Source organism: Thamnophis elegans, chromosome 3 (assembly GCF_009769535.1).
Source record: "Thamnophis elegans isolate rThaEle1 chromosome 3, rThaEle1.pri, whole genome shotgun sequence".
Taxonomy (NCBI): Eukaryota; Metazoa; Chordata; class Lepidosauria; order Squamata; family Colubridae; genus Thamnophis; species Thamnophis elegans.
The window spans coordinates 77,281,726-77,298,471 of NC_045543.1; the positions used below are offsets into that span (position 1 = coordinate 77,281,726).

The 16,746-nt window shown below is 37.2% G+C and overlaps 1 protein-coding gene across 4 annotated transcripts in view; it reads left to right on the top strand.

The window, feature by feature from the left end:
• TJP2 (tight junction protein 2) overlaps positions 1–16,746 on the top strand; it is a 77,001-nt gene that overhangs the window by 27,038 nt on the left and 33,217 nt on the right. Inside the window, exon 1 of one of the 4 annotated variants that reach the window (XM_032214753.1) lies at positions 181–676. The exons of the other annotated variants lie outside the window; for them this stretch is intronic. Coding sequence (XP_032070644.1) covers positions 614–676 — 63 coding nt within the window. The 5' untranslated portion in view covers positions 181–613. Of the gene's footprint in view, positions 1–180; positions 677–16,746 lie in introns of those variants that run through there. 4 annotated transcript variants of the gene reach the window in all.

Below are 16,746 nucleotides of genomic sequence, written 5' to 3' on the forward strand. Positions count from 1 at the left end.
AGCGAACAATTAATGCCCTTGCCGGCGCCCGCCCCTCAACTTCCAAGAGGGAAGACGAAATGTTGCAATGGGAGCAGCGCAGGGTTCCATCGGGAGCGAACCAATTGGCCCAGGAGGGGGGAGGGAGCAGGTCTGTATTAGCACCCAGCGCCGTTTCCTTCCCCCCGTTTTATCCTTGGCTGCTGTTCTCGGTGTCGCGGGATCCTGTTTTACTCGCCTAGTCTGGATATCGAACACGGGCGTGAAGTCGGCGCCACAGGTGCGCGCGAGGTTTTTTTGAGTAACCCTCCCCTCTCGGCTCGGAATGGTAGCGGCGTTATTAAAGAGTGTTGCTTTGGTGTGGTAGTTGCGCTCAGCGAAGGCTGGATATTCCGGCCGGGCGGCTTCTTAAGGTTTGTTGGGAGGATGGGATAAGGACTCCGGAGACCAGAAGGGGAAGGTTTTGGATTCCCAAAGAGTGCGAAACTTTTTTCGGGATATAAGGAAGCCCAAGAGTTGCCCAGGAATAGCAAGGCGCCCGCCGCTTTCTGAGTGTGAAAACCGGGGGAAGTAAGTGAGACGGCTGAAGTTTTATCTCGTAGCGGTTTCCTTCAAGGAACACTCTTGCTTGGAGATGCCGGTGAGAAGGAGCGATCGCCATCTGCCTGCTCGGTCGATGTTTTCCCCGTGGTTTAGGGTAAGTTTTTAAGCATCCTCGCCTCCCTCGTTTCCTTCCGATCTCCCCATCCTTTCTTCTCCAGCTTTAAGAGTGGCATTTACGGACTCTCTGAATCGGTTTAAAATGGACCCGGGGTTTCCTTTGCTGCAAAAATGGACATTACGTATTTTTGGTTATTGAAAACGATGGACGATGTTTAGGTGGCTAATTTAAGGCTTTTTGGATTGAGTTTCAGGATACATTGCAGGGTATATTACCTGTGATAGGTCCATAGTGCAAGAGAGATAGTTGAATGTTTTATCTTGTAGGGTGGAACCTACATGGGGGGGGGGTAGTTGATATTTTGCTGGTAGTGCAAACATCCTTTTCTTTGCCCATGATTTATTTAATTGTTCTCAAGGTAGATCAGATTGCTGTTTATCATCCTACACAGTTGAGTGCCCTCAAGACTACAACTCTCATCAGCCCCAGACATGAGGATTCTGAGGAAGCCTAATTCAAGATTTAGAAAGGCCCCGGGTGATTAAAAGGCCAGTATAGGCGATGTTCAGGTTTTGTTCCTTTTTGACTTCTGCACAAACTTCTGCACAAACGCCTGCACAAACGCCTGCACAAACGCGCAGGAGAGTGATTTTGCATGTTATGTTACGACTGCATGCTTTAAACTATGATGAACTGGGCAAACAATTGTCAAACTTCACTAATAGGACAAAGTCCACAGCATTTGGGGACAAAGCTAAAAAGCAACTGCACAAGTTAATGCAATATGTGCACCTATTAATGCCAACACAGTGGGGAGGGAGGGAGAATTTGGCTGAGACTTAAGTCAAACAGCACACTAAGCCAACTAAATTATTTTATGCCTTGCCCCTTGTCTGAACCCAGTTGTAGCCTATGGTTTAGCAAGTTGTGCTAGCCTATCCAGTTTTGGTTGTTGTTGTTTTTAAACTATGGTTAAACCTCCTATGACTTAATGTATTGTGCAGACATGGTGACAATAAGTGTAGTGGCTCAATAGACATTTGAAAGTACAGTATATGTTCATTTTCTGTAAAAATACAGCAGTGAAGTTGGAAATAGGAGTATTCAGATAAAATCTGAGGCATGGTTTATTTCTTAGTTATAGAAGATCAATTTTTTTATAAGTTCTGTAACATTTTCAGCATTAGGAGTGAATCATAAATTTGTCCAGGTAGCCTATGTAGTAAAATATATCTTACTCTGATATACAAATTAATAGCGCATTAGGAATTAAGGACAAACCTAAAAAAAATTCTCAATTCCCTTAATTCAATCTTAGAATATTTTTATGACTTTGTAAGGTTGCAGAGATTATTCTTTCAAAGAAAATAAAAGGTATTGCTTTGGAAACACTGATACTTTTTGAAAGAAGCAAAAATAAGAGCCAGGTGTGGAAATAGCAGAAATGTTATCATTTTAAATTAAGGATAGGCTAACTAGGAAGCTAATTTTTAATAAAACATATTTTTTTAAAGCAACAAATTGGTCAGATACACTAAACATAAGACCTTTAATTATTTCTTGAAAGTTATAATCTGTATCCTACTTTTTTAAAAATTTAAAACGAATATAGAAAACATGCATTTATGTCAACTGGAGTTTTGAATTATGTTTTAGTATTATTTGATCCTCTTAAAAGATTTGTTAAGTTTCATTTCTGTAAACTAGATAATAACTTTTAGAAGCCAATGTGCATCTGTTAATTTTATTCAAATATTATTGCGTACTGTTCTGGACCGAATACTATTCTGTTCACATGGTTGGAAGAAAGATGTATAAATTATTGTTCTGACAGCAGAAGTGAACTTGCTACTGCTTTTTTTCCCTATATTTATTTATTATATTTAGGAACCGTCTATCTCCCTCATAGAGTGACTCTGGGTGGTAAGAGTGACTAATATTAATTTGTAAAATACTAATGTTTTTTCATATTCAGCATGATTATGAAACTTAAAATGTTTGGCAAGTGGCAGCATTTGAACTCTTGACCCGTTGCTTGTCTGTCTGTCTCCCTCCCTCCCTCCCTCCCTCCCTCCCCCCTCTTTTATACAAACACACATGAACATATTGAATAGAACTCTGCATTTCATACTCTTAACTACTAGTAGACCAACAAAGGGATAAATGGCTTCAGGTGGTTTTATTTCATTTTTTAAAATACCATGTATTATAATTTGCCCAATATCCTTTTTCTGAGATGGCTATATCTGTCAGTGGAAAAATATGAATTATATCAGTGCAAGACATAGGAAAGTCAAATACAATGTGTTGCTTCAGCTCAGAATAATTTGCAAGATTTTAAAACATGGAATCTTTATAAAGATGTAACATGGATGTGAAAAGTTCAGGTACCATATTCCTTATTGCTGATTTAAAGGATACTGATAAAAACAAACCAACAAAGACTATGAAACATTGTTCTCCCCAGCAGATATTGTCTACCTGTCATCCAAATGTTGCTGAATTGAATGTAATACCAATGAGTTCAGAAAGGCTGTGGCCTGTATCTTGCAATGTGGAAGAGCATTGCAGAGAGAAGGGGAAAGTAAGTTTCTTAGGATCTGATGTCTGGAGGCAGCCACAAACTTCCTTTACTGAAGTGGGAGAAGATCTGAGAGAATGGGACTGTGCATGGGACGTATTTTCCTGGCTTATTATCCCAATAACGCTGATGGAAGAGATACAGTGGAAAAGAGAAACATACAACCAAATAACCCAGCAGTTAAATGAGACCTTGGAGCAGTTCAATAGCTGTGCTTGTTTCCTGACTAATGCAAAATCTCGTTACATTTGCTAAAGCCTTTTTCTTTAATGTATCCAGCAAGTTATGACAGTGTCAGTAAACATCTGCCTCGTCGGCTGAGAGTTCACATGCTCTTTGCCTCAGCTAACAATTGCAGGGCAAAGAGATTACATTGGACCTTACAATAGACAAAGAAGTCAGTGTCTGAGGGGCGGGGAGGGGGGGAATCTCAGAATTGAGAGAAAGAGGCTTCTTGGGGATGCTATCCTTTTTCTCTTTTCAGTTCAATGGCTAAATCTAGTTCTTGTTCTCATTCTAATTCTGATAGCGTCAGATAACACAAATATAACTGTGAGCTAAGGCTGTTTTTCTCTCCCTTTCCCTACCACCCTTTGCCCCCTATTAATATGTGAATTCAGGTAAGCATTATTCCTCCATTTTCTGCAAGCAGAATATACCCTATTACATTTTGGAGGTGATTGGTGAAGTAATGTAAATTATAGGTAAATTCCAACTGTGAGTGTAAGCATTGCATATAAGGCATACTAGGACTAACATCTGTAGGTTGGGAGGAAAGAAATTTCTTAAATTGGAAAACTTTATTCCTATTTTTCAAAGTGTTACATTTCAATTCATGGGTAAGATATAAGTTACTGGGGAGATTATCTGATTAGTAAGTTGAAATCAAAGAACATGCATGAATGGAGGAAGAGGAATGCATAAGAATTAATATGGATGATGGGAAGCATAGAAAAATTTACTGTAGCATTATTGTAAGTGAAATTCGTTGCAGTTTGATCAGATAAGTACCTTGACTTGCAACCACAATTGAGACCAGAATTTCAATTGCCAAGTAAGGTGGTGGTTAAATGAGTCACGCCTGATTTCATTTTGTGAATCCAATTTCCCATCAATTTTACTTGTCAGATGCCAGCTAGGAAGGTTTCAGACGGTGACCCTCGGTTGCTGCAGCTGTCATAAATATAAGCCAGTTACCAAATACCTGAATTTGATCATATGGCCAACAATTGGAAGTGCAAGGACTGGGTTGTAAGTCACTTTTTTGGGTGACGTCATAACTTCAAATAGCCGCTAAACAAATGGTTCTAAGTCAAGGACTATCTGTAAATACTAACTTGATTGGATTTTATCCCAATAATAAGTTTGGTTTATTCAGTATTTTAGATGAAAGGAGGATTTCGGGAAATAATTTTCCTCCTAGTTTTGTACAGGTAGTCTTCGACTTAATGACCAAAATTGAGCCCAAAATGTCCCAGGTAATTGTTAATTGAATTGTGCCTCATTTTACAATCTTTTTTTGCCACAGATGTTAAGTGAATCCTTCCATTGTTAAGTGATTAAAGAAATCTGCCTTTCCCTATTGCCTTTGTTTGTTGGAAGCCACCTGTGAAATTTACAAATGTGGATCCCATGACTGCAGGGCAGTGCAACTGTCACAAATACATGCCAGTTACGAAGTCCTCACATTTTTATCACATCACTAGAAATACTGCAAGAGTACGAAACCCAATTATAAGTCACTGCTTGTAACTTCAAACAGTTACTAAATGAATGGTTGTAAGTCAGTGACTACGTATGTTATAGAAAAATAGCCTATGCAATGTTTTGATTTCTGCTGCATGAAAATAACCTTATAACTACCACTCTTCCTCCTAATTGGGACCTCAAACAAGAAACAAAAAGAATGTGTAATTAAAAAAATCTACTTGCATAACAATGAAAACTTATTAGCACAAAGAATTCTGTGTGTATGTTTGCTTATATACATACTCAACCTACACAGTGGTTATTTTCAATGTTTTGCATTGGCAACTTCTTAGATTGAACCTTGAGATAAAATGTTTCTTATGAGCTATATAATTAGTAGAGTAGATCTTCATTATAGATATGCTAAAACTTTAATATTGCAGTGTTCTTGTGAGTATTCCAAAGGTAATCACTTTTTTATTGTAGTTACACAAATATGGGAATAAAGATTGTGCCCATATTTTCAGATTTTTTTGGCATTTAAGCTAGAGATTAAAAAAACAATTTAAAAAGCAATATTAACTCCTGTTTTTGTATGTTTCCTGTCTTAAAATGAATTTTGACAGTTGTGGCTGGAGGCTTTCTCAATAAAAGGGGCTGTTTACTGTGTGATAGTTTTCTTTCATTTTTTGACATGTATCAATCACTGAACAAAAACTCTCTTAACATTTTCTGTATAAATGCATTTTTAATCTTTGCTTCCTAATCTTGAAAGAAACAGAGAAGATGTTAATTTACTCTAGCAATAATCTGATGAACTATTTTTGAAGACTTGTATCTCAATCAGTCTTGCCATATCAGGTTTGTTGTTGTTAGTTGCAAAGTCGTGTCTGACCCATTGCGACCCCATGGACAATGTTCCTTCGGGCCTTCTGGTCCTCTACCATCCTCTAGAGTCCATTTAAGATCAACTGTCCATGAGGTTTTCATGGCAAAGATCCTGGAGTCGGTTGCCATTTCCTTCTCAAGTAGATCCCATTTTGCCAGGGCTCTCTGCTATGACCTGTCCATCTTGGGTGGCCCTGCACGGCATAGCTCATAGCTTCATTGAGATAGCAAGCCCCTTCGCCATGACAAGGCAGTAATCCATGAAGGGGCACATCAGGTTAGAGAAAGCTGTTTCATATCTCTACAATGAACTTCTTTAAAAGCCATTTTATTTATATGTTCCAATATGGTATTGTGTCAAGAAAAATGTATGTGCGTTTTTAATATACTTATTTACTATACAGAAATAGTAAAGGTACTATTGTTGAGGTACCAGATTTTTCTATTTTTGATTTTATTCTTTTTGTTGCATATATTGTTCATTTTGCTGGTTTTTAAGCTACCCAGAGTTTGGTTTTAAGATGGGCATCTATACAGATATTTAAATAAATAAATCAGCAACAGAAAATCAAAACTGGAAAATATGGATAGAAAAAGACAAAAATCACAAACTCTACAAACACACAGATATATAAACACACAAATTTTGTAGAGGAGAGTTATGTTAGTCTAGGATTAAAAAAAATCAGGAGGAGCACTTTTCTTTAACAGATTTTATTTAAAAGTATCATTAGTATTATAAATTCTAATGTTTTTAATAAAATATGTTACTTGAAAAAGATGCTACTAGGCTCCTTATGATATTGAACTTTGTTTAAATGTAAAAGTACGCTAAATAAAAATACTACTACATCCCTGTTACAGGGATTTTCAAATAATGTTCAGGAGAACACAATATAAAAAAAGTTGTTGAAGGTAGGCAATTTTCTATCACTAGATCATTGTCTCTCTTTATTTTAACTAATAAGTTAAAAAAGTTTGAAACTCCTATTCCATAATTACAATTTTAAAAAGCTCAATTTTTAAGCATGGCATTAAACTTGACCACATGAACTATTATTGGTCAGTCTTTCCACTACATCTTTTATTCATTTTGCAGGATAATTTTTATTAAAGATTACATTGTACAGATAAAACTAGTGCAAATGACAAAAGATACAAAATATAAAAAAAATATTAAAAAATGAAAAGTGCAGGAAAAAAGAAAAGAAAACCCACTGGTTCATGGCAAGTATAGTTAATAACATGATCAGCCATTAAAATGCAACCAATCATCTCATCATCCAAAATCCAATCCTATTTTCTGTAAATAAGTATTAAAGTCTCATCTTAATTAGAAAAGCTTACTAAGGGTTATCAGAAATAGCAATGTAACTATTACCGTGTTTCCCCTTATTTTCTTTTTTTTTTTTGACCCCCCCAAAATAAGCGCTTGGCCTTATTTTTGGGAAGGTCTTATTATTTTTGAGGTGCAGGCGAGCATGGTCACCTCATGGCTGCTGCTGTGTTGCAGTATTTTTCAGGGAGGGCTTATTTTCAAGGAAGGCCTTATTTTAGTGCAGGTGCTCAAAAGCCCGATTGGGCTTATTATCCGGGGAGGTCTTATTTTCAGGGAAACAGGGTACAAACTATATCTGATATATTTTATCCTTTTTATATTTATATCTCTTTTTTAAAAACCAAATGTCTCCATGTCATCTCTTTAAATGAACAAAAACTTTAAAATATTGTCTAGTTCTAGTCAACATAAATCCATTAAACATTACCAGAAATTGCAATCAAGGTATTTTAACCTTGATTAAATTAACCAGCTTTATATTCTTTCCCCTTTATCACAACAGTCCGCTCTGATGTTGTCCAAGTGTGTGTTTTCTTTTCATACTGTCTTTGCTTTATTTCACAAAAGTGATTACAATTTTAACAAGCCCCTTTGAAAAATCCTGTATAAAGAGGTCATTTGCGTTACTTTTCATATTCTCACTATTTCTTCTCTTAAAATTATTGACAACTTTATCAGTTTTGTGTTTGGCCCTTTTTGTGAATCCAATATAAAAATGTGATCCATGTAACTCTTCAGGTTTAGTATTTGTAGGTATTTTTTAATTGTTAAATCATCCAGTTTCATTTGTATATCCAAGAATTCATGTTTTTATATGATGTATTCACTATTGAAGTCCATCTCCTTCTTATACACAGTCCTTTTAAAATTCACATTCAAATAAATTTCAGTTTTATTTGGTGGAACTATTTCTATTCCTAATTTATATATAATAGCAGCTATTTTTAAAATTATTTTCTGAGCCCAATAATTATAGATCTTTCTTAATGGATCCATTTATACATTTAATTCCATTTCCATTGTTCTGGTGACCAAATCATCAGTTTTTCCCCCAGTGTAGATTTACAAAGTTTCCCACAGGAAGTATTCTTATAATTTATTTCAAAGTCTTAACCCAAATCCACTTGGATCCTTAATCCATTAAAACTTTTTTAAACCAACAGTCAAATCACTCTTTTGCTGTATATTAAAATTTTTTATAAACTTTTATAAACTCATTTTTTTTTTCATTTGGTGAAAACTCACCCAGTGAATATAGTAAAATCTCGGGTTTGAAATTTCTCAATGTTTAAAAAAAAGCAAAAAAAAACCCCTATCTCTAAATTAAATATAAAATCCAGAGAAATTTTAATTGAATATCTTGCTGTTTTAGGCTTTTGGATAATCCAGATTTTCCTGACAGTAATCTGATCTAAAATACCACTATCCTTAAAGTACTTTCTTTTTTAAAAAATAGCAGGACAAACCAACCAGTTTTTCAAATAATGTGAATAATAATAAATATAATATTTACATTCCAGCATCTTCTAAATGTGCCTGGCATTGTACCATATCAATTAGCTAAATCAAATAATGCCACTCCAATGAAGAATATTTGTCAGGTGGTGACAGAAATATAAGCCCTTCCCCATTTTTTCAAAGTTAATACTTTACCTTTCATTGATTGAGTTCATATTCCTCACATCCTAGAATATGTCTCTTAATCCAACATTGTCTAATTAAAAATACAACATCCAAGAATAATTTCTTTTGTGTATGCTGTATTATTCCTACCATGCAATTAAAATGTTTACATTTTCAATTAAAGAGAAGCACCAAGCAACACTCCTTTTTCCTCAATCTGTATTTATTGGTATTGTTCCATCTGTCTCAATTCTTATTTTTGCTGTGATTTCTGCATAAGCCTTCCTAGTTCAAGTCAATTTGAAAGTTTATTTAGCTGCCTTCAGGCGTTCCTGGGAATGTCTGCCCTAATTAGAATAATCTTAGATCTTTTAGGTTTCATTTTATGAAACCCCACTATTTGATAATCACGGAAATGGACAAATATAACTGATGGTCACTTTTTACTGTTGCAGTTGTCCTCTATTGATAACTTTAAAGCCTTAAGAATTTATAACTTTGCTAGAAACAAAAGCTACAATAGTCCTTTTACTTCTCTCATATAATATTTATAGTAAACGTTTTTTCTCGGCTCCCATACAGAGCTGTGATTGGACATTGCAAGAGTAGCTGGAAATACATCATTAAAAATGTATAATGGTTCAATATAATATTGTCTGGGACATCAATGACTTACTAGGGTTCTATACTTGTGAAATCCTGGATTCCCAACCTGTTGCTTATTTATTACAATAAGCAGAAGAATCTTCCCCAGAGCCTTTTCTAATACTTGAAGCTCTGCAGTAATGAAGTTGCAAGGCTGCTTTTAATTTTAATCTTTGTCTAATTCTAATTTGTCTGTTTTCTGAACATTTTTCCTCCAATTTTTATATCATTTAGTTGAACATTGCCTTAAGACTCAACTGCTATATAGAATTAGAACCAAATGCAATACAATAAATGCCATGAACTCTCAAAATCTAGACCTCCATTGCGATATGATTTGACATCCATCATCCCTGCTTTTTTGAATTCAGTTTTATTTAACATAATCATAAGAAAACAGTTTAAAGCACCACAAGTCCAGCAATTACAGGTAGTCCTCGGATTGCAATAGCAATTGAGACCAGAAATTTCATCACTAAGCAATGACAGCAATTCCAGCAGTCACAGTTGCCATTGCTAAATGACCATACGGGTGGTGAAGTGGGGACATTATGTGATTGTGACTTCCAATTTTCTGCTGGCTTTCTGTTATCTTTGCTAGTGGGAAACTGATAGGAAATGTCAGAAATCTGATCATGCGACACTGCAACAACTGAAACTCCAAGGACCTGTTGTAAGCCCCCCCCCCCCCCGCTTCAGCACTGTTGTAATGGTTTTGAATGCTTGTTGAACGAATGGTCATAATCTGATGGCTATTGTACCTGTATCTTTTGCAAGCTTCTGACAAGCAAAGTCAATGGGGAAGCCAGAGTCATTCATTTAACAACCACTTTACTAACTTAACAACTGCAGTGATTCACTTAACAACTATGACAAGAAATGTCAAAATGGGTAAAAACCCTCTTAAATGTCTCACTTAACTACACACATTTTTGGCTCAGTTGTGGTCATATGTGCTCAGGTCGATGAGTACCTGACTATATAAAAAAATAGACAGCTGGTGTGTTGCAAAATAAAGGGACAGCTTCTAGTATCTTTGGGCCTCACATAGACCTCGTAGGCATTTGTAGTAAGTAAAAAGACGGGAGTGCTGACTTCCAGTGCTTCCTTCCCACTTCCTCAGCCCCCAGTGACAAAGATAAGCTGGTGTAAAGAGTACATCTTAAAGGACTAAAAGACATGGTCTAGATCAGAGGTCTCCAACCTTGACAACTTGAAGACTTGTGGACTTCAACTCCCAGAATTCCTCAGCCAACTGGCTGAGGAACTCTGGGAGTTGAAATCCACAAGTCTTCAAGTTGCCAAGGTTGGAGACCTCTGATCTAGAACAGGCCCCAAAACACTCATTTTGTCAGAGTATCTACCCTCTCTGACAAGCTGTTTAGCACACAGTTTATTTAAATAAATATTGAGTGGTTCTTTAAAAAGAGAGAAAATGAATTTGTAGTTAGAGTGAAATTTGGTTGAATTTGTACTATTTGCAAACTATGCACAGTGAAGTAAATCTGTCTGTGCTGGGTTAAACCAATAGCCAATTTTAGCTATGAGTTTACTTTACAGAGTCTAAACAAGGAAGTTTATAGGAAATTGTATTAATAGATATGAATACAATAGAATATCCCATTTTTACAGCAAGTACTGTTTAATCCAGAAGCAAAAGGAAAGACCTTCCTTTCATTCCAGCAAAAACATCTATCCTCCATCCAATTAGCTTATTGCTAGACTTGCTGTTCTTTATAATGTCTATTTATAGTTGGATTTTTAAAACTGTATATGTAGGTGTTCCGGGTATCATGGAAAAAATTTATGTTATAAAACACCTTCCTTTTTATCTTTGTCCTTTCTGTTGTATGTTTAGGACTACAACCTTAGCCTGCTGGGCTTTAGATGTCATGATATATTTTTTTTGGGGGGGGGGGGGAGGACTTGTTTTGCTTTTGTTTTACTAAATCCAAGAATATTGTCCATGCAGACTATTCTGTAATTTAGATTTGCTAGTAATTAGATTTACTAGTAATAATGGGGCTCTGGCAGTTGTCTAAGATATAGGTCAATTATATAGAACTCCATTCTAATAAAGCTTATCTTTCTAAGAATGAGAATAAGAGGCCACAGAGGAGGGACCAGATAAAAGCAGGGAGATTGGTAGTTATTACGGTACTTATGAGATTGTTTTGACACTCAGCTTCTATTTGGTTAAATATATAGGCCTGTAGTTTCTTAAATTACAGTGGTTCCTTCCCAAAGGTTTTTTAAAAAAACAGTTCTTCTTGGCTGAGAATGAGACACATTATTAGTTTAGATGAATTGTTATTGCAGAATGGTGAAATTGTCATGGATTATGAATCATCTACCCTGAACATGAAAGATATGATTTATTTCGAGTCAAGAGAATTAATAATTTAGACAATAATAAATTGAAGGAGTGGAGAATTTAAGCAGCCTTGTGGATTATGTTATACTTATCTGAGAATATTAAAAATACATTCCTGTGTATGACTACTCAAAATCATGTTCTGCTGAGCTCACTAAGACTTACTCTAAGCAAAGTTGCAGCCTTAATCACAAAGCTGCAGTGATGTATTTTCCAGGGGAAAAATATCTGTCCAGATTAAGCAGATGTTGATGTGTTAATCTACATAGAATAATTTTCTATTTGCTCTGTGTAGGACCAAGGAAACATGAAGTTGCCATATATAAATTAGCCTATGCAGATTAGTTCAGTGTGCACATAAAAGGACAAATTGGTGATGTGATGTTAGAAAATTTTCTTTGGAAAAATAAAGCAAGATGCTATTATTAAATGGATTGTGCCAGATTTTCTGGCCCTTTTGCCACAATTGTTAAGCAAATCAATTGCAATAGCATTTAGATTTATATTCTAGTTCATAGTGCTTCACAGCTCTTCTAAGTGGTACACAGAATCAGCATATGGCCCACAATAATCTGGGTCCTCATTTTACCAACATTGGAAGGATGTAAGGCTGAGTCAACATTGAGTCGGTTTGAATAACTCCTGGCAGTGAGCAGTGAGTTAGCCTATGAGTTAGCCTGCAATACTGCATTCTAACCACTCTGCCACCACAACACATGCAAATCACTGCTGTTGTTAAATGAATCATGCAGTTGTTAAACAAATCTGACTTCTCCCATTGACTTTGCTTATCAGAAACCAGCTGGGAAGGTCACAAATGGCAATCATATGCCCCAGGATGCTCAACCATAATAAATACTGCAGAATGCTTGAATTATGATCACATGACTGTGGGGATGCTATGGGGATCATAAATGTGAGGCCTGGTGATAATTCAATTTTTCAGTTCTGCTGTAACTTCGAATAGTTGTAAATTGAGGACTACCTGTACAGTAGTTTCCCGGTACTTGGGTTCCAGAGGCAGTCGTACTGTCATCACATCTAATAGCTATTTATCCCCATGACTTCCATTAATTGGTCCACTTTTTTAAAAAGTCAATAAAGCTGGTAGCCAGCACCACATCTGGTTGCTTATTTTATTGCACTATTGACTTGGCTGCAAATCTTTAGAGGAGTTATCTTCATTCCTGCCCATGTGGAAAGATCAGTGTTAGGAATTCTTTTTCCTTGCACTGCATATACTACATACACTACATTTGCTGGTGAGCAGAAGAAGGTACATCAGTTGTCTCAATACTATGAACTTGCTTCTTGCTTCCTAGACAAATTTACCTAACTCCTGGTGTACTTATTTAATTGAATATGACATAACTTCAAAAGCTTTCTTTGAAAGAATTTGCAATTGGTGTATCTTTTCTATGCAGTTTTACAAAATGCTCTCAAAATTGATAAGATAGCTCTTAAAATTCAAATGCTCCATGATCACTAGCATTTGGCATTTGAAAAGTTTGTGGAAAGTACAGCTTCAAATGCTTTACTTGATTATATGTAATTTACAGCAGTATATGTGACTTTATAAAAAGAATGACTTTTCAGCTCAGTTTCAGTCACCTGATTTCCTTTACTTTCTGCATTATGTATAGAAGATTGGCAAATAGTTGCTTAATGCCACCCTCTAGTGGAAACTAATTTATAGATTGAGGTGTTTAATACCAAGCAGGTTGGCTACACGTGTGACAATTTAGTTTATACTATTCATTGATATTCCAAATTTAAAATTGCTGGCAAATATGATCATTTGTATACGATACAACAATATATTAAAGGTTTCATCCATCTCTGTCATACATTATCAGTTCTGGTTTTGATACGTTTGTACACACGAGCAAGCTATTTAAATTGAGCGACTCAAATCTCATTGGCAAATATGTATAAAACCACATGAGTGAAAAACTGAAGACAAAGGAAAATATGCTTCCCACCATTCTTTAAAATGAAGCTTTGAAAAATAAGGAGTTTCTAAATTCAGAGAAAATAGAAATAAAGATGGGAAAATAATTAAGAGATAAGTAATTGAGTATTAAATAGCCTGCATTTTATTGCGGAAAATTAGAAACAAATAGGACCAGAAGGTAAATGAATTGAAAATATATCATTTCCAATGTCCATTTGGTTATGCTGATATATATCTAAAGAATGTAACACAAATGGCAAATAGGGTAAAATTTATGTCAACAAAAAATACACGTCTTTCACAAAAGTAGCAATCACATTTGGGATATGGACATGGGATAATTAAAGCTGTTATCCTACTATTTTTTAATAATAATGAATATTATGCTTAAAAACTAAACAGAACAGATATCATGTTTCCCCAAAAATAAGACAGGGTCTTATTTTCTTTTGACCCCTCCCAATTTTGCTTGGGCCTTATTATCCGGGGGGGGCTTATTGGTTTGGGGTTGCTGGGTGGCTGCTCTCTTGCGAGCGGGCGCCCGAAGAGCCAAGCACAGCCTCAGGGGCACACAGCACAACAAAGCTGCCATGAGGTGACCACGCTCATGAGCAGCCACCCGGCAACGCCCCTTTCCAGCCGGGCAGAGCACCACTCACCGACCCAGTAATATCCCAAAGACACTAAGACGTGTGGCGCTCTGCCCAGCTGGAAAGAGAGGTTGCACGAGCACTTGTTCTGTCTCCAGCTCACATGCCTCCCTGCCTCATCATGCCCAACTGTCCCTGCAGGGCTGGGCCAGGGCACCACCACTGCCGCCATGCTCCGAGCATAACTGGCTTCCAAACTCCGGAGATCCGCTGCCAAGTCTTCCAGCGGTGGCTATTCTGGGACTACGCTCTATGGTTGTGGGCTGGCTGCGGGAAGACTTTCTGTACCAGAGTCTTCCAAGCTGTGCTCCAGCAGGGAGGTGGTGGTGCCCTAGCCCAGCCCTGCAGGGAGAGTTTGGCATGGTGAGACAGGGAGGCACGTGAGCTGGAGGCAGAACAAGTACTCGCACAACCTCTCCAGCCAGGCAAAGCGCCACGCGGCTTAGCACCTTTGGAATATTACTGGGTCGGTGAGTGGCGCTCTGCCTGGCTGGAAAGGGGCATTGCCAGGTGGCTGCTTGTGAGAGTAGCTGCCCGACAACCCTCCGCTCCAGCTGGGCACAGCGCCACCCACCAACCTAGTGGTATCCCAAAGGCGTCAAGCAATGTGAGCGCCTTTGCCCCCCTCCCCCAGCTCCACCGGCTTTGCGCCTTCGGGATATCGCTAGGTTGGTGAATGGCGCTCTGTCTGGCTGTAGGGGGGGTTGTCCAGGGGGCTTATTATTGGGGGAGGGCATATATTTTTGCCCTGAGGAAAAATATGGCATGGTCTTATTATCAGGACATGTTGTAATTTTGGGGAAACAAGGTATATACAATCTCAATTGAATTTAAATACATGAAAATACAAACTGCTTAGTCAATTTTAATGTTGAAAAAATAGTGGAATACTGAATAGTTATACACAATTAAAAATACCCCGACAAACCAGAGTCCATAAATCCTATTAATAATATATGAATATATAAATAAGTCAAATAAAATTAAACAATAATACACCATGAAAGCCAGCTGGGTGACTTTGGGTTAGTCATGCATTCTCCGCCCAATTCACCTTACACTATTTTTGTGGGTACATAAAAGGAAAAAGGTATGTTGTTTATGTTCCTTGCCTTGAGTTATTTGTAAAAATAATAAAGACAGGATACAAATAAACATAAAAGCTATAAAGGTCTCCTCCTGAGGGAGTCAGTTAATTTGGGGATTTATTTTTGACTAAATATGCATAGGATTGTGCTAAAAGTATTGTAAACTGCCCCATTAGTGTTGCATTCAGTTTCAAATAGCTTTTATCCCTACCACCATTCTTTTCTTAATTTTTTTTCCCCAACAAGCCTGTTTACAATGTAATTTAGGTTTATTAGATTCTCAAGACACAGTGAAAGCCTTTTGAATACAGTCTGCATTCTGTTTTTATATCAGCACTTTCTAATCCAGGCTCCGAGGTTGGAGGGGTTTGAGAAACATAACCAGTGCACAAATAAATACATGAAATCTTATAAAACTACTCAGCTGTTTTAGGTTGCTCTCTGGTTCCAGTTTTGACACCGGAAAGCAATTCGCTTTAACTGTAGAAAAGAGCAGCTATTTGTTTGCCTCTCAGAAAATAGGAGTAATAGCAATAGCAGTTAGACTTATATACCGCTTCATAGGGCTTTCAGCCCTCTCTAAGCGGTTTACAGAGTCAGCATATTGCCCCCAACAACAATCCCGGGTCCTCATTTTACCCACCTCGGAATGATGGAAGGCTGAGTCAACCCTGAGCCGGTGAGATTTGAACAGCCGAACTGCAGATAACAGTCAGCTGAAGTGGCTGCAGTACAGCACTCTAACCACTGCGCCACCTCGGCTCTTGTAAGCCATCCTCATTGTTCTCCATCCTGTCTTAAATGAAAAATGTAGGCTGAGGTGAAGCTTTTGAAATTTGAGATTTAGTAATAGTATGAAGAACATAGTCTCTTGAGCATGTGACTGTTCTTATGAATAATGTAATGGTTGAAATCACTTTTTGTGTGAAAAATGGGTTGGCAGAAACTGATTTGCAATCTTCTGCACCACTTAAATGAGTCAGTTACTGTAGTTACCTGATCTGATAATGCACCTAGGAAGGGAATGTAGGATGTGATTAGAACCTTAGTCCTGTGATTTTTCCATAGTAATTTGTGATACATACATGTAGGACAGTGGTGGATTTCAATTTATTTTACTACCGGTTCGCTTGGACTTGTGTGACGCTTCTGCTCATGCTCAGAAGTGTCTGGGTGGATGGGAGAAGCTTCCTGCCGCTGTCACTACCGGTTCGCCTGATCCGGGACAAACCGGCAGAAACCCACCTCTGATGTAGGATTTTTTTTCACCATATA